Source organism: Motacilla alba, chromosome 7, assembly GCF_015832195.1.
Source record: "Motacilla alba alba isolate MOTALB_02 chromosome 7, Motacilla_alba_V1.0_pri, whole genome shotgun sequence".
In the NCBI taxonomy this organism is placed as follows: domain Eukaryota; kingdom Metazoa; phylum Chordata; class Aves; order Passeriformes; family Motacillidae; genus Motacilla; species Motacilla alba.
This window is the reverse complement of record NC_052022.1, coordinates 291,796-315,288: the sequence shown is the minus strand read 5'-3', so window position 1 is coordinate 315,288 and position 23,493 is coordinate 291,796. Positions and strand designations below refer to the sequence as shown.

General features: G+C 44.6%; 1 protein-coding gene across 10 annotated transcripts in view; it reads left to right on the top strand.

Annotated features, from left to right (window-relative positions):
* The window catches only part of PKP4 (plakophilin 4), a 67,293-nt gene extending 44,766 nt beyond the window's left edge, over positions 1-22,527 (top strand). For 4 of the 10 annotated variants that reach the window (XM_038141981.1, XM_038141983.1, XM_038141986.1 and 1 more), the window contains 18 exons: positions 2,153-2,284; positions 2,437-2,630; positions 3,451-4,006; positions 5,717-5,908; positions 7,360-7,570; positions 9,904-10,036; positions 11,087-11,300; positions 12,229-12,412; positions 12,720-12,837; positions 13,283-13,474; positions 13,616-13,789; positions 14,604-14,754; positions 16,816-17,011; positions 17,775-17,859; positions 17,967-18,084; positions 20,130-20,261; positions 20,952-21,025; positions 21,461-22,527. In XM_038141981.1, coding sequence (XP_037997909.1) covers positions 2,153-2,284; positions 2,437-2,630; positions 3,451-4,006; positions 5,717-5,908; positions 7,360-7,570; positions 9,904-10,036; positions 11,087-11,300; positions 12,229-12,412; positions 12,720-12,837; positions 13,283-13,474; positions 13,616-13,789; positions 14,604-14,754; positions 16,816-17,011; positions 17,775-17,859; positions 17,967-18,084; positions 20,130-20,261; positions 20,952-21,025; positions 21,461-21,712 — 3,308 coding nt within the window. In that variant the 3' untranslated portion in view covers positions 21,713-22,527. The remainder of the gene's footprint in view (positions 1-2,152; positions 2,285-2,436; positions 2,631-3,450; positions 4,007-5,716; positions 5,909-7,359; positions 7,571-9,903; positions 10,037-11,086; positions 11,301-12,228; positions 12,413-12,719; positions 12,838-13,282; positions 13,475-13,615; positions 13,790-14,603; positions 14,755-16,815; positions 17,012-17,774; positions 17,860-17,966; positions 18,085-20,129; positions 20,262-20,951; positions 21,026-21,460) is intronic. The other 6 variants (XM_038141980.1, XM_038141985.1, XM_038141988.1 and 3 more) reach the window with 4 other exon arrangements.
* The last annotated feature ends 966 nt before the right edge of the window (positions 22,528-23,493 follow it).

The window sequence follows — 23,493 nt, the reverse complement described above, 5'->3', positions numbered from 1 at the left end:
AACCACTGCCTTAAATCACCTTTTCTGTGACTGTAGGTAGTGGTTTATGTCAAAGGCATCCGTGGATGATAAGATGTGGCTGTAGCTGTAATTGCTTTCTGCATCAGTAGAATTATACAGAATTTTTCACAGAAATATAAAGTGATGTTGTTTTGCAGCTGCTTATAAATAGAATATTAGGTCAGCCATTTATAAGAAGGGTATTATTTTATTCAGGGCATTCCTCCTGTTTTATGGTGGTGGAGTCAGATAGACAACAATTCATTTTATTGTGCATTCTTGCCTTTGTTAAACAGCCTAAACAATCTTTATTTTTTAGCCCTATGAAGGCTTTGGCCTGGTGGGCAGTGTGTGATGGGAGCGAGATTGGGCTCAAACCTCTGTCCTGGGAACATCTGCACTGAACAGCACAATTGGACCTTATTCTTCCCGTGTCTCTCTCCAAACTGATTGTCAGTTTGACATTGATTTAGTATCATGTAATATCCAGTAACTGAGATAATAGGGCCTTGTATTAGATAAACAAACAGATTGAAGTATTGAAGTTGGATGTAATCCTAATGTAAATGTCCAAGTCCTCCAAGTGTTTTATTCCAAAGAACATGGAACACCCACTGGTGGCTGTTACCATCTGGTGTTGAGCTGGTATAACAGGCTGTGAAGTCAGTTCTGGCAGTGTTGGTTCTCTGGATCATTTCTTGGCAAACTGATGATTAAACTAATGGAAGTGGAGTAACCCTTCTTATTAAATCTTATTTAAATTTGGTCATAATACTCCTATTCTAGTAAAATAACTAGCTTCAAATTTTACAAGCTAGTTTTGACTTGAGAATGTACTACTGGTAAATAACTGCTGACTGCCTAGGATTTCTAAGATTTATTGATTTTTTAAAAAATCTGATTAGTGTTCGGGAGTTCTTCCTACTAGCAATTGCTGAGTAATATTTTTAGTCTGAATGTTCCTTATGGCTCATTGTGCAGGTAGTGAGACACCAGCATTTTGTGTGCAGCCACTGGTAAAAGCCAGAGTATTTCTGTGCATGAGGCATCGCTGCCCAGAGCCCACAGCTTCTGGCACCAAGCAGTCCTTGGGGCTGGGCTGGTGCTCCTTGGCACGTCCCCATTGGATTTGCTCCAGGGTCTTTCATGGGTTTCTGCAGCAAGAATTTACGTTTCAGGTGTTACCTTTAAACATGACCTACCTCCGTTGCCTACTCTGCTTCCTCAGAGAGGTTTAGCTTGGATATTAGGGAAAATTCTTCATGGAAGGGCTGTCCAGCCCTGGCACAGCTACCCCGGACACGGTCCCCATCCCTGGAGGGATTTAAAAGCCGTGTGGATGTGTCACTTTGGGACCATGGGGCAGTGGTGGCCTTGTGCTGGGGGAGCAGCTGGGCTCGATGGTCTCAGAGGGCTTTTGCAGCCCAAACTGTTCTGTGATTCTGTACTGCATCTCTGCTGCTTGCTTAACATGATAAATGAATGCTTAATATTTCTGTTAAAATAATGTTGATTCAGTATCCTCAGCTTTGTCCTTTTTTTTCAGACTCTTTAACTTTTTCCTGTCTTCATAGGAGCATTGATGTGCCTCCTTTGCCTTTCCTTACAGCACTGCCATTTGTCTGTACAGTTCAACTGTACTGGCATTCTTGGAACTGAAGTTAGCTTAAGAGGCAAATATTTAGATAATAGTTCACAAAGTAAAAAATATGTATAGAAATTTGCAGCAACTACTGTTCATAGTACACAAGCAGGGATGAAATTCAGCTCAGTCTTTTGCATCTGGAGGTATTGATTACAGGCCCTTAAGACAAGGGTAGCTATCCACTGGGCACTGCAGCACAGTTGCACAGTGTTTCTATTCTTCAGAGTGTACTAGATAATCAATTAATTTTTCATTAAAATAGGTTGGAACATATATTTGAAAAATTAGAGTTGTAGAGCTACATCAAAACTTTCAGGTAAAAAAATTCTTAGAGATTTATATTAACATTTCCTTCCTTGTGTTTGGGAGATGATACCTGTCTGCCAGTAAACTGATTCTGTTTGGTGTAAGTCCTCCATTAGTATGTATGAGAAAATGATCATTATTGAGTTTGCAGGAAACTTGCATATGAAACACTGGATTTATCTAAATAATTTATTCTTTCAGATCCTCCGCCCACCAGTGTAAGCAAACCCCAGGTGTCAGAGGGTGTTCACACCAATGCCTATGATATTAGGACAGAAGCAGAGCAAGGGACTCTCTACTCACCAGAGCAGACATCTCTCCATGAAAGTGAGGGTCTGTTGTGTGCATTTTAAATATTAGAATATATTTCTGTATTGACAGTATAAAAACGTAATACAGTTATGAATGCAACAAATAATAAAGTTATATAATACTTGGTGGACTTGTTAGATTATTTTATTCTTATGCTGGCTTCATATTTACAGGGTCTGTAGGTAACTCAAGAAGCTCAACACAAATGAATTCTTATTCTGACAGTGGTTACCAGGAAATAAGCAGTTTCCATAACAGCCAAAACTTGAACAAGGCAGAGCTCAGACAGCAGCATTCCCTTGGTGGACCCCTCAACAACCACGATGTGGTGAGGAGCTCGCGCGCCGAGGGGCAGACGTCAGTCCAGGTACTCTGACCAGTGCGCTGTGCTCCTCTGGCTGTGCACGGCCTCCAACAGGGTTTGGAGACAGCAGCTGGGCCTCCCTTCCATGGGCTGGAGTTAATGTTACAAAATTAGTCTTTGTTAAACGCTTTCACTGGTTACAAAGCGGGAATGGCTTGCAGCAGAGGCTCCTTTGCTGGGATCAGCACATGTGATCTGGGTCATTCACCGGAGCTGAAGTGAAGTAGCACTCCTGACTGCACAGTACTGCACTGCTATTATCATGTCAAGAAAGTATCACTCACTCAAAATTCATTGTGAAATGGAGGGAAAACCGTCCTAGAAGTTAGCCTGTATGTAAGCATAGTTCTTAAAGGAAGGTGCTACTTGTGTTCCTGTACGTTCTGTGGTTTCTAGCTTTCCCCTCCTTTTTCAGTAAATGCAATGATAGTAAGACAGTAATTGTTAGAATATCTCTGGATTATACCAGAACTCTTTGCATTACTGTTCCTGAGTTTCCAGAGTGGTTGAGTAGTGAGGAAGGAAAGCATAGGCCAAGATTAACATAGCAAGCCAAATGAGAACGAGAAACGGGTGGGTTTTTAATGTTAAATTGTCATTTTATGTACTAAGAAGCATTGGTTTAAAAAAAGTTACAGGGAAACTTGAAGGAATTAGGTTTTGGGTAAAAGCTACACTCCAGCTGCCTAGAGTTGTGTAAATTTGTGAATTTGTGTAAATTAAGTTGTGTGCATTTCCTGCTGACTTCTCCGTCTTATAGGAGAACAATATCCACTCTGTGACCTAAATGATAAAAGTCATAAATGTTTTTGATTTTCAACAGCCTTCAGCAAATACGGCTACCAACCGTGTGATGAGACGGGTCAGCTCGGTGCCGTCCCGAGCCCAGTCTCCCTCCTACATGGTCGGCACGAGCATGTCCCCGTCGCGGGGGTCGCTGCGGACGTCTCTGGGGAGCGGCTACGGCTCCCCCGGCGCTGCCGAGCAGAGGCCCCTGCCCTCCCACGCGTACTCCTCCACCACCCTGCCCGTGCAGCGGGCGGGCTCCCCGTACGCCGCGCACAGACCGGCCTCCCCCTCGGCCGTGCGCCGCGTCGGCTCGCTCACCTCCCGGCAGGCCAACCCCGGCAGCGGCGCTGCTCCCTACCAGACGGCAGGCAGAGTCGGCTCTCCTCTAGCCCTTACTGATGTGCAAACCAGAGTGGGTTCTCCATCCCAAGCTCAGCTGGGGTCCTCTTCCCCGAAGCGCTCTGGCATGACGGCAGTTCCGCAGCACTTGGGGACGACGCTGCAGAGGACAGTTCATGACATGGAGCCGTATGGACAGCAGTACGATATCTACGAGAGGATGGTTCCCCCACGGCCAGATAGCCTCACAGGTGGGTAACGGGCACCGGCCACCGCTGCAGAAAACCCAGAATGCAGTCCTGGTGCTGTGGATGAAGCGTCGCAGCGCTGGGGCGCAGTCGCGGCGCGGGTGCCAGGTCTGTTGTAAACACTGATGTCGAACATTGTGTCAATCGCAAGTTCCTCATGAATACTGGATTTATGATTATTAATTGCTAGCCATGCATTGAATTAAATCCTATGATTTAAGTTGCTAAATGAAATTCTAAGTCTTACAGAGGCATGTCAGCATTTTCAGAGACAAAGTACATTTAAATGTGCATGCAGGCTAAACATAAAGTAAAGCATACTAGCCTGGAGCTAATTTTATGTCTTAGTTCTTTCCCAAAATATATGGCTTATTAGCACTGAATATTAGGGGTTTTTCCCACTGATACTTCTAGACTATCTCATACTTCAAGTTAAATATAGGGTAACCATTTTAATACTGGCTTAAAATAGAGCCCTAAAAGGTAGAATCTATTCATCTGAGAGGTAGTTCTTGTTAACATGCAGTTACTTTACATTTGAAGTTTTGTGTGTTACTGATTTTGTTCTGACCTTCATCTGAATGAGCACAGACAAGGTGATTTTCCAATTAGACCATGTGCCCTTTGAAACAGATGGCAATTTCTGTTTTTTCTTTTGAACCATTATAGTGCAGGAAACTCCAAAATGCTCTCATTCCTCAGTAAAAGACAAAATGTGTCTTTTCCTTCACCTCTGTTTGCAAGACTTCATAATATAGCGGTTTGATAAGGGGTTGGGAATGAGTTTGATGGGAAGGGCCCTGCTGCCCTCTTTGCCTGCTCTAGTCCTCTGTTCTCACCACCCGTGGGTGTGTTTTCTTAGTGATGGCCCACAGCTTTCCTTGCACACACTGTGGCAGGGTGGGGCTGGGATTCTGGGGGGGGAGAAAACACAGACAAAGGATACATTTCGTTACACATCACTACTCCTTGTACTTTTTGTACTTGTAAATTGTACTTTTGAAGTTGTTCTGTAATCTCCATCATTTCATCATCCTTGCATAGCTCATTTCACATATTCTGCTGCTTTGATAACTGCCAAAGCTTTAGTGCCTGCAGTGTTAATGCCAAAGTTGACAAAGTTGTATACATTTTATATGAAATACTAAAAACGTAGTAAGGTGAAAAATACTAATCCAGCTGCAGCATAGCTATTTATAAATACTCATATCATGGGCTATTTAAACCTTTATAAAGAATTTTCTCCATGTGCTTACATTTCTGCTGCCACTATCGAGCAGATGTTTGCTCTTACTGCTGCAGACTGTTTCATGTTCAGGATTACAACCCCTTTAGGCCCTTTGTGCCCTCTGTCATGACAGGATTTCTGTCAAGTCCATACATACCTTGTTATTGCTGAATCTGTACACCGTGTGTGCTGACTCAGCTTTTATTCTCTGTGGTTTAGACTGTAAATGATACCAAAAAATTAAGTCGGGAAATTTCAAGTCGTTACTGTATGGACAAAACTTTTAGTCAAGGAAACGCTGCTTTCTCAGCAAGCCTTTCAGTATGGACCATTTAATAATGGAAAAAATGTAATGAATAAGTCTTTGTAACTGGTAGGTTTAAACAACACCTTTTCTTGGCTAAAGGAAGAAAGATTCCAGCCTGACAGCTCTGTTGCTTTGCTGAAGATGGCCCACTTAGGCACGTGCCTGTGCTTGGTTGCAGGCCTGAGGAGCTCGTACGCGAGCCAGCACAGCCAGCTGGGGCAGGAGCTGCGCTCGGCGGTGTCCCCGGACATGCACATCACCCCCATCTACGAGGGCAGGACGTTCTACAGCCCCGTGTACCGCAGCCCCAACCACGGCACCATCGAGCTGCACCACGGCTCCCAGGCCGCCCTGTTCCGCACCAGCTCCGGTGGGTGACGCCTCGGCTCCGGCCGGGCACGGGGAGCAGGGGGGCACGGAAAGCCAGTGCAGGAGGAAGAACTAGAGGGTGTCAGTTAATGGAGACACAAGCTGGGTTTGAAGGACTTCAAATAACCTGCAGGAATTGAAAGGCTCTTGTGATGTTTGCAGGGAATGCTTGGGGCTATACATCGCTGTCAGCCTGGGGTCAGAGTGTTTTCTGTTTGATAGCACATGCACGGGTACATCTCAGATAAGTGTATTCATGACACACAGGATTTATGGCTTCCTCTCTTGCATTCTCTGTGCATCTCTCTCTTAAGAATTGAGTTGGTTCATGGGGTTTTTTTATTCATCAATACACTAAAACAAGAGCTCGCCACTAAAATTACCTACCACATCTTTCACAGTACAAATACTGTTTTACCCAACTTCTCAACAAAGCATAATGGTAAATGCTACAGCTGAGGATTGTCTATTGAAAGCAAAATATTCATCTGGTATCTCACAGAAGTGCCACTCCTGTATTATGAAGAGCATAGGCATTAGATTAGTATTAGGATTTATTTTCTGTAGAGAGAAATGTAATGCATGTTGCAACGCAGTTTGTTCTTAAGGGTTGATTAATAATCTGTATAGTGGTTTCCAAAAACTCTTAAAATATTAGAGTGATTTAGTTAAGTAACTCTCTAGAATTATTTACAGAGAACTGTCCGGTTCATATGCCATGTTTTCACACACTTGAAAATGCCTTTTTAATGTTTGCTAATGCAACTGCAATACCAAGAGAATAGTGCTGAAGGAGCAACCAGTTTTTGCAATTCTCCTGCCTTCCGCAACCTAGAATAAATGGAGTTTGTCAGGATGTGCCAATGAAGAAATATAACTAGAAACTGGAATTATTTGTTTACTTGTCTACTTAATACCACTTTCCTTGGAAGAACAAGAGCCACCACAACAGCTCTGTTCAGATTGGAAGATGCATGCTCTCATTCCCGAACCGCTCAGCCTCATCTTTGCAATGATCCAGGTGTTGCCTTTTGTCAGGGAAAGTGTACGTGTAGTAAGGAAAAGCAAACTATCATATAAACAATATGAATTTTTGTTTACTTGTTTCTCCTTTTTGGTACAGTTGGTGAATTGATATTATGAACTTTGAAAACATTTTGCAGCTAGATTTCTGCTTGTTGGCATGGGATGCATTTCCTACTTTAAATACTTGTTGAGGGAAGCTGAGGCACGAGTCTGATCCCACCAAACCTTTCATTCTGTAACTAACCTCTCCATTTGCATGGGACGCTGAGGAATTGCTCCATGAAATCTGGCATCGACGTGCAACGTGGAGCACAGAACACTTTGTCAAGACTGATAGTTTTTTTGCTCGCACTGTTAAGTAGGTGTCGCCCCTTCTCTTCAGCAGGCACTTGTTACCTGGTTGGTTTTGACACTGTTTTATCCTAGGCATGGGTAACCTGCAGCGATCCTCCAGCCAGCGTAGCACCCTCACATACCAAAGAAACACCTACGGGCTGCCCCCGGCGGCCGCGCTGGCGGAGCCGCTGCGGGCGGTGCCGTTCCGGCTGCCCGAGCCCGGCTACGGCCGCCTGCACCCCGCGCCCGACGGCGGCACCACGCGCTCGCCCTCCATCGACAGCATCCACAAGGACCCCAGGCAAGTGCAGCCGGGGCACAGCCCTCCCTCTGCCCTGGGCCCTGGGCCCGGCCCAGCCGGCCCCGGCGCATTAAATACTCACATCTCCGCCCTTATTGCCGAAACAGTGAGCACGGGCTGCTGCTTGCAGCGAGGAAAAACAGCTCGTACACATGTTGTTATTATTACGTTTTTCTTTCATGTTTGTTTTTATGGAGAAGTTATTACAGGGAACACAACTTTGATGAGATTTGACTGGGTTATTGAAAATATTTTTAGTAACCTGTAACACTGCAGTGAGTTTTCTCTCTCTATGAATGGGAATTGGGGCTTGAAAATTCAAAAGTACAGACCTAATTTATTTGAATGAATTTGTTATGAACAGCTTGCTTAAATTTCAAAACAAAGTGTTAAAATTACTTATAAATGTGCCATTTTGAAAGTGAACACATGTATTTCTGCAATAATTACTGGTTAGATGTTGCAGATGTCTGTGCACAGTGTGAGCCTCTGACAAGTGTAGTATCATCATTGAAATATACTCTAGACACTGTGCACTAAAACCTTGTACTTAACCTGGGAGTATCAAAGCCCAGGCCGTGCACAGCTTGGAAGAACTTAGGTGCATGTTCAGTGTGGATTTGGAATTAGTGGGAATTTCAGTCCCTCAGATTGCTGGTTCACTGAGAAAGCAGCTCATCCTGGAGGAGCTGGGCTGAGCCATGCCTCCAGGGCTGTCCTAGGGACATGGTGGGCTCCAAGGAAACTCAAGCAGAGAGGGTGACACTGAAGTTTTCCTTTGCATTCCCCTGCTCCCGTCTACAGCGGGCTCATAGCACCAGGCAGTTACCTAGTGTGGGCCAGTCCTGGCATCTCAGCAATGAAAATGCTGCTTTAATGGATTTTGTTATTCCATTTATTAGTGGAAATTTATATGTTTAATTTGTTAATAGATATCGAGAGATGGAATTAGTTTCATTTAACTGAATGGTGCATTCATCCAAATGATGTTAATAGGGTAATCTTAGCTCTAAGTAGTAAAGCTTGGAGACTGCCTGTTCTGGTTTGGTGGCAAGAAGAGTTACTTCTGGCAGGGATGCTTCCCATTCATAGCAAGGAACTTTAAAGAAACTCTGACTCAGTTGTCACGGCTGGTGCACCTTCTTAGCTTGTTACAGAGGAGTAGTTATTACAGAGGAATAGCTTCTACCTTGCATTTAATTTGTTCCAGTTTCTGATGTGCATCCTGGGCTGTGGCAGGAGAGCATGTTGCACAGCCTCAGCGTGGGCTGTTAGGAAGCACACTCTGGAATGAGAGGGAAAACAAGCAGTTTTATTAGAAAGCCAGTTTCCCCTAGGGTTTCCTATCATTAGTATGGAAAAATAAACCTCTGAATTGTTGGGCAGTTCAAAGTGGGCACAGGCCTGAGCTTCCCCTTTGTGTGACTGGGAGTCCTGGGGAGACCTGAATGGCCAGGCCAGCATTAGTCTCGGAACAGCTTCCCAGCTACTGTTCTTGGAACATACTTTGCTCTTTTCTTTGTTTATTTTGGGTTTGGTTTTTGGTTTTTTGGTGGGATGGTTGGTTGGTTTGTTTGTTTGATTGATTGATCGTTTTGGGAGTTTGGCTTTGGGTTTGTTTTAGTTTTTTTGTTAACTTGGATTTTTGAGCCTGGGAAAACTTAAGACACTGCTTTATCCCTCCCCCAGTTCTCTTTTACAGAAGGCAAATGGCCCAGCAAATATTAATTACTATATTTCTAAATCTGCAAACTGGGTGTGTTTAATGACTTTTCCAGGATTGGTCTGCACAAAATCATTGTGGTTTAATGAAGGAGATATTATTTAATGATTTTAAATTTACAATCCCTGAATAACTCAAATCAAGCAAACATCCTGCATCTGATTCTGACAATAACACTTCAGGATGTGCGGGTTTTGTTGAGGTGTAATTGGCTTCTGCCTAGGGAGATCATTAAGCACTGAGAGAAAAATGTTGTGCAGAAATTATGCCCCTAAGCAGCACTGTTGAGGGGGTATCTTTTGCATTATATATTTAACTTTTGGAGAATTTTTGTAGGTTGAAATGTTTGAGTTGGTGTTACTTTAGTGATTATTTATATTTGTGTGGTCCATAAGCCAACTGAAGCACACTGCATTTAGTGTCCTTTTCTAGTTGGAAGACTAAAAGGTGATGAGACCCACTGCTATCCCATTATACCTGGGTTTCCTTCTAGCCCTCTTACTCCAGACCAAACTGAATTGTTGGAAAGCTGTTAAGATGCTCCAGTACTTGTACTCAGCAGATCCCCATCTTTGTGAGTAATGCCTTCTCTCCGTGCTGTCCCCTGAAGGGAGTTTGCGTGGCGAGATCCAGAGCTGCCTGAGGTCATTCACATGCTCCAGCACCAGTTCCCGTCGGTGCAGGCCAACGCGGCTGCCTATCTGCAGCACCTCTGCTTTGGGGATAACAAGGTGAAAACAGAGGTAGGTGCTGCTTGTGCTGCTCTTCCAGGGCACCGCTACCAGGGAATCCAGGCCTCTTGCCTCTTCCCTTTTTCTTCATCATGACACAGTATTTGTGACCCTCTTGTGTTCCTGTGCGTAACAGGTGGATGCTAATATTGAAGTGCCTGGGGGTTGTAATTAGGCACACTCAGATTCTTCCTGTCATAAGAGCTGCATGGAAATTCTATGGAAATCTTTTGCCTTAAAGTTCTCATCCAGCTGAACTCTAAAGTAGGTTTGCCAGAGCCTAGCTGTGTGTAACCTGTTGGTGACTGGAGACAAGAACAACCAGGAGCACTGGAGCGCTTGCACTGGTTTTTATCAAGGTGTTTTAAGCATCGTAGGGAATGAGTGAGCTGCCAGGCAAAGGAAAGGAGCCCAACCCTAGAGAAACAGAGAGGAAACTGTTTATGCCACTGTGATGTGGGGGCAGAATACATCTGAGTGAACATTCAGATTATTATTGAAATTTCTTGAAACTTTGCATTCGAAGACCTGCTGTTTTTGCAAAGCAGCTGTGACCTGTTGATTTGAGGGAATTTGCCTTTTCATTTGCATGCTCTGTGTGTGTGCTAGATGTTATTTTCAGTATAAATTTTTTTTCTGTTAATAAAATGTTGGTTCAACTTTTGTAAGAAGATAGCCCACATAATTCACTGTTGCTGGGAGATGAAAAGGTGGTGGTTTCGATGACCTGGTGACGATCACGGTGATAACCAGCTCTTATTTCCAATATTCCCTGAAAATATATTCTGGGGTATAGGAAATTACTTTTAAAACTGGAAACAAAACTGGTGCAAAAACAATTCTCGGAACACAGCAAGTGTCTGAAAACGACCCTCAGCCATTGCAGTGGGGTGGAGGGAGAGGTTCAGTCCCACGTAGCAATCAAGTCATAAGGTTCAGCATCTGTTTCTTCTGGAAGTAGAATGGGAAGTACTGTTCTCCTAAAAACAAAAGCCTTTACATCTATAGAGTGAGGTGGGTGAGATGAGTGGGTGCTGATGGTCCTGACATTCCACTTTCCAGGTCTGTAGGCTAGGAGGTATCAAGCACCTGGTGGATCTCCTGGATCACAGAGTCCTGGAGGTTCAGAAGAATGCCTGTGGTGCGCTGAGGAACCTCGTTTATGGGAAGTCCACTGATGAGAACAAAATAGCCATGAAGAACGTGGGAGGGATCCCTGCCCTTCTGCGGCTGCTGAGGAAGTCAGTCGATGCCGAGGTCAAAGAGCTGGTGACAGGTAAGCTTGGGAGGGAAATTAGCAGAGAGCTGTGATGCAAGGTGTTTTTCTGGACACTTAGCTTGATCAGTTAAAACAGCACAGACTGTAGAGTCATTGGGAGAAATGAATGCCAAAGTAGTTGCACTAAAGCTCCACTTAGGGTGGATTTTCCCTCATATGAGTCTCCTACACACACAGCAGGTATTTCTTTATTGATTCTGAACGTTTGTTTTATTACCGGCTTTTTTAATCTTTTCTTGACAGCAGTTTTAAATAAGATCTTGCAGAATTCGTAAGATGGATGCAAACTATGTAAATGTGTATAGTATTTAATCTGAATTCTAATCAAGGATGACTTCTTCAGAAAAATTATTTAAGCTGTGTTTTGTGATGTGAAAAAGAAGATTCAATGCTGAGTTCAGCATGTTTTTTGTATATACAGTTCTGCTGGTAATTTACGTCAGGTTTTCTGCTTCTGCATCTGAATGTCATGTTTGGAGACTTTGCTGGGCAGGGGACTAGGGATTTCTGCCCGAGGATAAAAGATGGATAGCAGTTCCATGCTGCTGATGGATGGATGGGACATGCTCTGGGCTTGTTGCTGTTGTTTCCAGGAAGAAATTTTCCGTAGGATTTTTATATCCCTTCTTGCGTGTTCAGCTCTGCTCCCCAGTACCTGACGTCCCTGGTATATGGTGCGAGGCAGCAGGAATGGCAGGGCAGACCATCCTTATCATTGGCAAAAAACCAAACCAAAGCCATGCCCTCCTCCACTGTTCACTTTGTAAACCTCGCTTTCCTCCTTTTGGGATGCTTGCTCTCTGCGTTCTGCCTGCTCCAGAATCACGTCACATCTTTAAATTAATGTCTTTTAAGTTGTCTGTGTTGCTTCATGTTTGTTTGCCAAGTCTCTGCTGACTTTTCTGCTCTGGAAATGTCTTCTAAGGGGTTCTCTGGAACTTGTCTTCGTGTGATGCCGTGAAGATGACAATCATTAGAGATGCTCTGTCCACGCTGACAAACACTGTGATAGTGCCCCACTCGGGATGGAACAGCTCCTCCTTTGATGACGATCATAAAATTAAATTTCAGACTTCCCTCGTTCTGCGCAATACAACAGGATGTCTGAGGTATTTGCTCTTCTAGAATACTTCCTTTTAAAGAGTAATCATGCTATCCAGCAGGTCCTTCTTGTATTGTAATTTTAAAGACAAAGGAATTGTTTTAGTCTATGAATTACAGAGTTCCATCATGTAGACAGCTTTTCCAATTGTCCTTTTTTTCCTAATAGAAAAATATGAAAATGACCAAGTTAGTCACTAAGAGTTGCTAACCAATTACTAATCAGCTGCATAAAAACCTTCTGCAGACTGTCTAATAAGTGATTATCCGTATGTCCTTACATACACCATGTTCCTTTGTCATTCCAACTTCCAGGAACCTGAGCTCTGCTGGGGAAGAGGCGCGAAAGCAGATGAGGTCCTGCGAAGGACTGGTCGATTCTCTGCTCTACGTGATCCACACCTGTGTGAACACCTCAGATTATGATAGCAAGGTGTGTGCCTGTCTCATCTGCAGATACTTTAGTGCCAAACTGTGCGTCTGATCTTGGGGCTTTGTATAGCTCAGCTGGGCATGGTGATGTCCTCAGCTCAACCGGCATCACTCCCAGCCCCAGGTTACTGAGGCACAGCCAAACTCAGCTGTGCAGCACAGGGCCACCTCTTGTTTGATCTGTTTCTTAATACAACAGTAATAAGCTTTTATGCTTTTAATTTTCAGAATACTAAAGAGTAAGCCACTATAGCAGAGACCACTCTTATAAATACTGTCAGATTTCAGAGAGATTGCATTTTCCCAGAGAAGCAGCCACAACACAGCCCAAGGCCCAGCACTAGAGTTTAGCACTTGTGCTCCCAGTGCCTTTTCTCCTCTACTGGTTTGGTTTGTGTCTGTGCGAGGAAGACCTGCTGATGTGGTGTCTCTCTGCTTTGGTTCAGACAGTGGAGAATTGTGTGTGCACCTTGAGGAACCTTTCCTACCGCTTGGAACTGGAGGTACCTCAGGCACGGCTGCTGGGAATCAATGAACTAGATGACTTGTTGGGAAAAGAGTCACCCAGCAAAGACTCGGAGCCAAGCTGTTGGGGGAAGAAAAAGAAGAAGAAAAAAAAAACTTCCCAGGAGGATCAGGTTTGTATTTTCAATGTACTGCAAATACCTCAGATGGGGTTTGGCTCATGGTGTGGGAGGACATAGCTTGACAAGAACAACCCTACATTGAATGAAAATACAGAGGTTTAGTCCGGTTACAAGTCTGCATTCCTTTCTCAGTGGGATGGAGTTGGCCCTATCCCGGGATTTTCCAAGTCTCCTAAAGGGGTGGAGATGCTCTGGCACCCATCGGTGGTGAAGCCATACCTGACACTCCTGGCAGAGAGCTCCAACCCAGCCACTCTGGAGGGCTCTGCAGGATCACTCCAGAACCTTTCTGCAGGCAATTGGAAGGTATGGGAATTCCTGCTCCTCCTCCTCTTTGTAGTCCAGCTGTTTTTTCTACTAAGACCCTGTAATGTGTTTGGGGGGACATGCCATTTTCTCATGTGCATCTGAGCATTCCCCTCTTGTCTGTGCATTAGTGCTCATGTGCTGCAGTTGCATTTCCGCAGTGAAAAGCCTTGGCAAAGAGCAGGGGCAACAAGAGCCATATGGAAGCTGGCCTTTATTTTAAATAAACAGAAAAAGCTTCTTCCAGCTTCATCTTTTGATCTATCAGATCAAAACAATTTTCTGGCTTCCTCTAGCTGTGAATTCTGGTGGGGAGGTGCTGTTGAAATAAGACCAGGACAAATAAATTTACCTTATTTCCATATTCCATTATTTATTTCCATACAGTCTGGCCATTGCATATATAATGTGCTACAAAAGCAGCACATGAGAACACTATATTGTGTCATGTACTTGTTATGGAGAAATTCAAAAACACAGCAAGCATTAATTGCTTCCTTTGCTTGCAGCAAGCCAGCTAAGCCTTTTTCAGTTTGACCATTATGAAACTGGTATTAAAAAAAAAAAATACAAGCAGAACCCAACCCCCCGCTCCCTTTTCAATAATCATCCTCCATTCAGATACTTTCTCTCTTTGTAAGAGGAATGAGTGAGAAATAGCAAAGGGCAGCTCTATAATCACAGAAGAAGCACACATCAAACATGTCATCTCTTATTGGAATGACCAAACATGCTCGAGAGTGCCAGTGCAGCCCGAGGCTGTGTCAGTGGCGGTGCTGCAGAGGATTGGAGGGTAACTGAGGTTCTGTGTCAGTTCGCAGCCTACATCCGCGCTGCCGTGAGGAAGGAGAAGGGGCTGCCCATCCTCGTGGAGCTGCTGAGGATGGACAACGACAGAGTGGTGTCATCTGTGGCCACTGCCTTAAGGAACATGGCCTTAGACGTCCGGAACAAGGAGCTCATTGGTACGTACAGAGCGTCCTCAAGAGAGCACCAGCACCGGGATGTCAGACCTGGGATGGGAAATCCAAGGAGAGATCCCACTGATGGGAACAGCGCGCTTGATGCTTCTGTGTCACATCAGTTGTGTCACATAAATGAGTCCTCCTGGCAGCAGCAGCTTTCCAGAGCAGTATTGCCACATTAGTTTGCTGCTGGCCACCTTTCATGGATGGGAGTCAGCCAAACCAGACAGAAAACCCTCAGTGCCAAATAGGATGGAAACACAGCTCTGCTTCCTTGGAGCTCAGTGCTCACCTGCTTGGGGTGTGCAGGTCTCCCATGTGCTCCTGGGGGATGGAACAGCTCTGCTGCCACGACAGCTGTGCTTTTTTAACAATCTTGAACAGGAAGGGAGGGAAGAAACTTCTCCAGGAAAACACAGATACAGAGCATCATCTGTGTCTTTGCTGAACTAAGTCATCAACAGAGGTGCTTGCTAGAAAAACTTACTGTCTTGTCAGTTCTAATATTTAACCCTTTGAGCATTCATCTGTGCCTTTTTTATCTAGCATTAAAAAACCCCAACAAAATGACAATTGGCTTTCCTGCCTTTCCTGCCCTGAGTTTTCTCAGTCTGTTAGTGTTGAACATGCTTCAGCCTCAGGCTGCTGTGGCTTCAGTGAACCCTGTTAACAAATGGTGTGATATAAAAAAGCCTCATTTTTGTTACAAAAGCATTTTCTGTGTATAGAATGGTGGGGTGAAGGATATAACAACTGTTCATAGAGATAGGAGGACCATTATTCTCAAAAAGAGAAATACAGGTGGACAGAACTTTGTTATCTGTTTCTGAAGCTTCTCATCTGGGACGTTCAGAGTGTGTTTTCCTGCAGTGCAAATGTTACATGTGAGAAATGTGTAAAGAGGGAATCCTGTTCCGTGGCACCAGCCCTATGCAGGTCAGATTCAGGTGATACTCTCTCGTCTGGATGTTTCTTCCATTCCTGGCAAAACTTTTCAGCTCAGGAACAGTCCTCCACCTGCTCCCTCTCCCTGTCAAAGCTGTACCTCTGAAAGAATTTCTGGCCTCAGACACACTCTGAAACAGACCATTGGAAAAAACATTGCCGGATGTGAACCAAGTTCTGCACTACCCCATGCTAGAAATCCTCTTTAGGAGCTTCTTAGGAGCTGTTACAGGAAAGGAGCAGTGGGCTCACAGAGTCACACTGAAGGAAATGAGAGATGAGGACTCCAGCAAATCCCAGTATATGTTGGAACATGCAGCATGTGGCTGAGCTTGCTAAAGGGTTGCCAATGGCAGGGTATTGCTGCAGACGCCATTGTGGGGATAATTTCCCAGTGAGTTTCTTTTTGCCTGCAGAATTCCTTTTTGTTTCTTTTTTTCCTTTCAGGCACATTATGCAAATAGATAGCGAATGACTTTGTGCAAAGCTCTCCCATTATTCACTGTTATGTGCAAATACATGCCTACTATAAAATCAATTAATCATTCAATTAACAGTCCAGCCCAAACAGGAAGAAACCTTGACCTTATCTTAGTTACTGTCCCTTGTGTGCAGCTTATCTCTGGCATCAGTCAGCAACTGGAGCCTGACAGAGCTGAGCGCTGACAGGTAGTAAACAAGGTGAACAGATCATCCAGAAGAAAGAATTTCCAGTTACTGTATGGATTCCTTTAATCCTCCCATAGATGAAGCCCAGCAATGTGCATTGCTCTGTCAATCATAATAAGTAGCCTAATATTTTTCCTTGAACAATTCTTCTTTCTCCAAATAATTCTTGTTTAAAATTGTTCCTCTTTTAGTGCAAAATTCAGCTTCTCACACTTTTAAGCTAAAAGGAAAAAAGAATTCAAAAATTGTCATGTGGTCTCCCTTGGCTGTGTGTAAAGTGTGAACTCTTGGCAGGTTTTGGTACTGTGCTGCGTCTCACTGCCTCCAGCTGCAGTTTTATGCTGAGTCCTGCGATTTCCAGCCTGGATTTCCAGACTGAAGTCCTGCGATTTCCAGTTCCTTTTGGAACTGTGGTTTTGACCTGGTCCTGTGGGTGTGTGTTTCCAGGTAAATACGCGATGCGAGACCTGGTCAATCGGCTGCCGGGGGGCAATGGGCCAAGCATCCTGTCGGACGAGACGGTGGCCGCCATCTGCTGCGCCCTGCACGAGGTCACCAGCAAGAACATGGAGAATGCCAAGGCCCTCGCCGACACCGGTGGGATAGAGAAGCTGGTCAACATAACAAAGGGAAGAGGTGACAGGCAAGTAGGCAGCAAAGATCACACCTGAGCTGTTTGTGTCCATTTAAAATGCTTAAGAATGTGGGAAATGCTTTTCTGAGTGAAAAAAAGATCTGCCTTTGCAGTCTGGGCCTGAGGAGCTGTCAGCTGGAGTCTCACTGGGAGGGAGGAGGCACCAGTACCACTGTCTGGGGCAGTGTTCTCTGTCCCAGGCGTCTGGAGGCTTGTACAGCTGCTCACAGCAACCGTGGTCATGGGACCTGTTCAGGTTCAATGAGTTAGCCAGTCACCTCTTCAACACCTACAACATTAATAAAATATTTGGAGCTTTTCCAAGACATACTCTGTGGGCACCTTTGTCAGGATGTATCCCTGCAACCATGTGCAGCCCTTTGGTCAGTGGAAGGAGAAGGTGGCCAGGGGCATGCCCTCAAACAGCATTGCCAAGCAAGGGCTGGCTGAGGGGAGCTGGTCCTGCCCGTTGTAGCAGGGCTCCAGGGAGACCATGAGACAAGTTCTCTGCTGGCACCGTGGCTGTCTAGTGGAAATGAAACCTGTGAGCTTGTGGTGGGTCGGCAGCAGGAGGCCCCTGTGGCTGGTGGATGGGGCAGCCAGAGCCCCGTCTCATGGTGAGGCTGCTGGCTTGGCTGTGCTCATGCTGGTGATGGCAGGGTCTGCTTTGCCCCACGGCAGCAGGTTCAGGCTGATACAAAGCTCAGGAGCACTGTTCTTTTGAAGAGGAATTCAGTGGCCTTCTAACACTGCCATATTCTTCACCTCTCAGGTCCTCACTGAAGGTTGTCAAGGCGGCGGCCCAGGTACTGAACACACTGTGGCAGTACCGAGACCTCCGGAGCATTTACAAAAAGGTAAATTGTAAAATTAGCTTACGCTGGAAAATGGTGCCACTAAAACTCCTCATTTATTTATAACTTGCTATTTATTCTGATGTGTTTTTCTTTTTGCCCCTCCACAGGATGGATGGAATCAAAGTCACTTTATCACACCAGTATCAACATTGGAACGAGAGAGATTCAAATCCCATCCTTCTCTATCCACAGCCAATCAGCAGATGTCACCTGTCATGCAGTCAGGTCAGTCAGGCAGGGTGAAGGGGACCTGCTGTCCCATGTTTTTAACTCAAACACCTCTCAGTTTGGTACTAATCCCATTTAAAACACAGAGGTCAGGCTGTTGCTCCTTGGTGTTTGAGCAAAGTACTTCACGTGCTCCGAGTGCTCCCTGAACTGTGTCTGCAAAGTGAAATCCTCAATGAGTAGAGCTGGACGTTGTTACCAAGCATTGCCCCGTTCAAAGCCACTCCTCCTGCGCTGTGTGGGGATGTGGAGTGGCCTCATGGAACGTGGGGACCTGGCAGCATAAACAGCAACACACCCACTGTGAGGAGCTCATTTTCATTCCCAACTATGTCATGTTCCGTGAGGAGCTCATTTTCATTCCCAACTATGTCATGTTCCGTAAGAATGAGCAACCAAACCCAAACCCCTTACTTTTCTGACTCCTCCTTGATTATTTCCTACCTTTGTTCCTTCAATGTGTTCAGTGCTAGGATTTAGATCTTCAAGACAGCTGATACAAAGCCTACCTGAAGCCTTCTGTTTTGTCATCATATGGCATTTTATTTTATCCAATTTACTCTTCTAGAAACTATCTAGAGCAGATCTCTGTTAATACTGAGAAATACCTACCTACTGTGACTGCTAAAATTAGTGACCAGTTCCTACAACACTTTTGTTTAATTATTTCTTTACATAAAAGTAACAACCCCCACATATTCCTTTATGAGATGGTTGACTTGAAAAACAAGGACTCCACCAGGGATTTGTTTTCCTACAAGAAGTAAACCTGTTGTGGCATTTGTGCCAGAGTTCCTCTCACCCACCAAGAAAGCCAGTACAGCTTATGCTCAGGGAATGACTGGATTCTACCCAAGTGGAAAAGGATATTCTGACACCAGCTGTCAAATTTCTGTCTCGGTGCTTTCTCTCCCAGGATACACCAGCAGAATAACTGTGTTACTCCAGTTCTTTGAATGACAAGTAGGAAGTAGATGAGCAGCTCTAATTTAATATTCAGAGGATGTTGTATTTCAAAGAGGATTTAGTAAAAATTCCTGATAGGAAGTGTCTGCTTTTCTGCTCTAGAGCACAGCCGAGCCCAGGGGAGTCAGTGGAAGTTGGTGAAAGGCCCACATCCCCAGAGGGGCTGTGCAGCATCGTGCTGAGCACAGCAGATGCCTGTTGGAACAGATACGCTTGGCCTCAAACAGTTGTTCTTGTTTCAGTCACTTCGTCATTAAAACACACATTATTATGTTGACCCGTGTCAGAATTTTAACAATGTGGCATATTTAGCCATGAATGTGCCAGGAAAATACTAGTAATTAAACTATCCATAATAACACAGAATTCTGAGCTATGATGTAACAGACACATCAGTGGAAGAAGATTATCACTGAACTAATATTTTGAAGCAAAATTTATAGAAATTGTTTTTAACTATTTTACTCCCATTGCTGGAGTCTTTCTGAGCCAACAAAGCCCAAGGGATGTGAAGACCAGGGAGGATTTAGCAGAACAAACTTCTTACAACAGGAGTTGAGATTCAGCTGCTTATTGAGGAACACAGCGATCCCTTGCTGGGATCCCCCCATGGCCATTGGCCTCCCAGAGCACACCATGCCCAGGACTCACCTGTGTGTACAGGGGTCCCTGGGGCCAGGTAGGTTGGACAGGTGACAGAGTGGCCTTAAGTATTGTGTAATAACTTAGATAAACCATCACCATTAGCAGAGTATCATCTTCTGCCTCCACACGGTGATGTCCTAGGCATGATACGGTCCCATCTCTGGGCTGTGAGTGTCACAAAAGTCCTGTGTCTGCCTGTGAGCACCACAGAGCAGTGACTGTCCCTTGCAGCCTCTGGTCCCTTGCTGGCAGCTCTAGGGTGTTCACACAGGAATAGCTCCAGCTGTTCTGTCCTTACCCACCCTCTGGCTGAGAGCACTTGGAGCAGGGAGTGGTGAGGAAGGCTGGCTGTGCAAAAGGCTTTTGTTGTCGATGTTGAGAACTTTTCTCTGTTTGGTTGTCAATGCTGAGAACCTCTCTTTTCCCGTCAGTTGGCAGCACGTCCTCGTCCCCGGCTTTGTTGGGAATCAGAGAGCCGCGCTCCGAGTACGACAGGACGCACCCTTCTATGCAGTATTACAGCAGCCAGGGCGATGTCATTGCACATAAAGACATCTACACTGGTAAGAGACCAGCCGAGCATCTTCCCTGTTCCTTGTGGGAGGAGTTCCAGTCGTACACAGACAACTGCATTAGCGGGCTGGTCGCTGCCAGCTGCTGCTTTCCCTTTCCATTCTTTGTATTCCCTGGCTGTGGCACAGGGCAGGGTGTCACCAGCTCTCCTGTTGTCTGTAAAGCTGCCCGGTACCAGAGTAAACACAGATCCCTTTCTATACTGGGAGGTGAGAGGCAGTTGGAATTCTTATTTTTATTTAAAATACTAGTACAGAAAATTGTATTATTATGTACATAATATTATAATGATGATATAATAAATTTTAATATGCAGTTGTATATTATTATATTACAAAATTATATCAAGATTTCATATTTTCTTTGATCTCTCTTTTCCTTCTTACTATGTCACACAAGTAGCAAAACAATAGATGACAGTGACTAAAGAGAAGGAAACACCGTGCTTTAAAGATTTTTCAGTCTGTAAAATGAGAAACAGCAGCACAAACCTCCTGGCTTTGCTGTAACTGCTGCTGAGGGACATTGCCATCATTCTGTTATTACACTGTATCAGTAGCAGGTACTGAAATCTCCAGATTTAATAGTATGGGTGCTACATAAGAGGCAAGATAAAAACCAATAGACTTACGGCTGAATGAACAGAGACTGAAGTTATGCATTAAACCTTCTTCTCCCAGGTTCTAGCAAAGCTTCACCAATTTACATCAGTTCCTACTCGTCACCAGCGAGAGAACAGAACCGGCGGCTGCAGGTGAGCCCAGAGGGGTGTTGGGGTGGCGCTGCTGCCCAGGCCCAGCAGGAGGGGCTCAGCCCCCTTCCCACCTGAGCTGGCAGGGCCTCAGGGCTGCTGGAGCCTGGCTGGTTCCATATGAGTCACATGTTTTAGCACCTTCTTACAGTGGGATCTGAGACCTCTCTTCTGACTTGAGTTGGGTTTGGGCTGCTTTTGGTAGGTATGGCCAGGTTCTGTACTTGAGCTCTAGAATTGTGCACTTTTGGAGTTACTCTCTTCGAGTGATGTAGGAGGAGACACACAGCAAACTCAGGGGCATTTCCTCCGTTTCCCTGGGTACATTTCATAGAGGTTTGAAATCTGCATTACTGTCATGGGCAGAGCTGCACTTGGGTAAAGTATTTTCTCTGCTAATTATATTTTTGAAAGTTTATTTTGATATCATTTTACCAGCAGCATCAGCAGTTGTACTACAGCCAAGAAGATGCCACCAGGAAAAACTACGACGCCTATCGGTTGTACCTGCAGTCCCCACACAGCTACGAGGACCCTTACTTTGACGATCGAGTTCACTTTCCTGCTACTTCAGATTACACAACACAGTATGGACTGAAATCAACCACCAATTATGTAGACTTTTATTCCACCAGACGATCTTCTTACCGAGCAGAACAGTACCCAGGCTCTCCTGACTCCTGGGTGTAGCACCAGAGAGAAAAACCCAGCGTGCTTCTTGTCTGGCTTGAGAAGGACTGGAATGGCCCAGTGTTGTTTTGGTTAAGAAATATGAAAGTGAAAGAAAAGAAGGAAAAAGGATGAATTTTTTTTTTTTTGGGGGGGGGGGGGGGCTTGGTTTTGGTTTTGGGGTTGGTTTTTTTTTTTTGTTTGTTTGGTTTTGGTTTTTTGGGGGGTTTTTTGAGTGAGGAATTGTCAGGAGAAAAAGCTGGCAGGGATGGTTTTGCTCTGCTTAGGTGTTAGGTATCATTACTTGTAGCTCCTGTAGTCTGGTGAGGGTGTGGGCGATGTGATGAAAGGTTTGAGAATTGAGTATGATGAATTTGGAAAGTGTGTAGGTCAGAGCAAATTAAAGCTGATTTTTTTAATGTGAATAAAAGTCTTGTTCTGATAGTTTGTACAGAAAAAAATCCAATTGCTGCCCTTGTTTTATTGCTATTACTGAATGTCAGGATTGTATGCTACTGCGTCATGTAAATTTCTTTGTTGGTGTAAATATGGAAATGCCACATTGGTCTCAAGTGCCATCCATTTGTAATGCAGTGTGTAATTTGAAAAGGAATTTGAAACATCATGCACAAAAAAAACCCCAAAACCAAGAAAGTGTTGTGAATTCTAAGAGGAAAAGAGCCCAAATTTTAAAAATGAATAGTGTAATTTTGAAGCACAAAGTCTATCCAGTATATCCACATCTCTCCCATTCCCTGCCTATTTCATAAGGAACTTCACTGCCATTTTCTATGCACATGGAGTAACAATAAAAATGGAAGTCTCATCCATGGAAAGCTGTTCCCTGTTCATTTTTTTCTTATTATTTTCTCTGTGTGATATTCAGAAACAAATACCATGAAAATTAAGTCTAATTGCATGTTCTTAAGCAGGTGAAACATATCAAAACATTTGGGCCATTTTCCCAGCTCTCTCCAGTGGAAATGTCCTGAATGTGTCAGGCTGGTGGCCCAAAGTGCTAAATCCAGCACCTTCCTACCCAGATTCCTCAGACTTATGTTTTTACTTTTGGTATTGGCAATCCAAGATACTTCAGAACTCCAGCCTGTTTTCTTTCCATCACTCCTCTACCCCTCCCCTTGCTCTCTCAAGGAAATTGAGGTCACCTTGCTGTCCTAGAAATGATGGTCTCCATTCTGACTACAGTCTGCTTGGATTTCTTTCCAATAAATATGTTTGATTATTTTAAGTAACTAAATCACCAACTCTCCTGTGCTGTACAGTCTGTTACTTCTACCCTGTCTGTAACCACCATGATTGCTCCACATCACTGCATTTTCCTTGGGTTTTCAGGGTTTCCAGTATTCTGAAGAAGGATGGGAGAACACTGGGAAAAGGCTAATGAGTTTTTCTCTCAGAGTAAACAGACTGAAGAGACTCCATCTCAGCCAAGGACAGTACTCAAGCACGCATTCTGCATTTGAGTTACCGTATCAAGGACTAACACTCACAAAAGGTAACATAAACATGAATAAACTTTTTGAAAAACAAGGTAAACGTGGCTTTGTCGCTACAAGTAGATCCCTGTAGCTACTAGTCAACAACAGCAGGCACAAGGGGAAAGCTGTCACTGAGACGTGCTGGAAGGTTGGTCATTTCCCATCACAGAGTGCAGGGATTCATTTGTGGCCATCAGGCAGAGGTGAGGGAAGGACTCCGTGCTGCTGCCCCACTTGGAAACCTCTCCAAACACTGCCATGGAAGGAGGGGGGAAGTGACCATCTGCCTGGAAGGCAGAAATC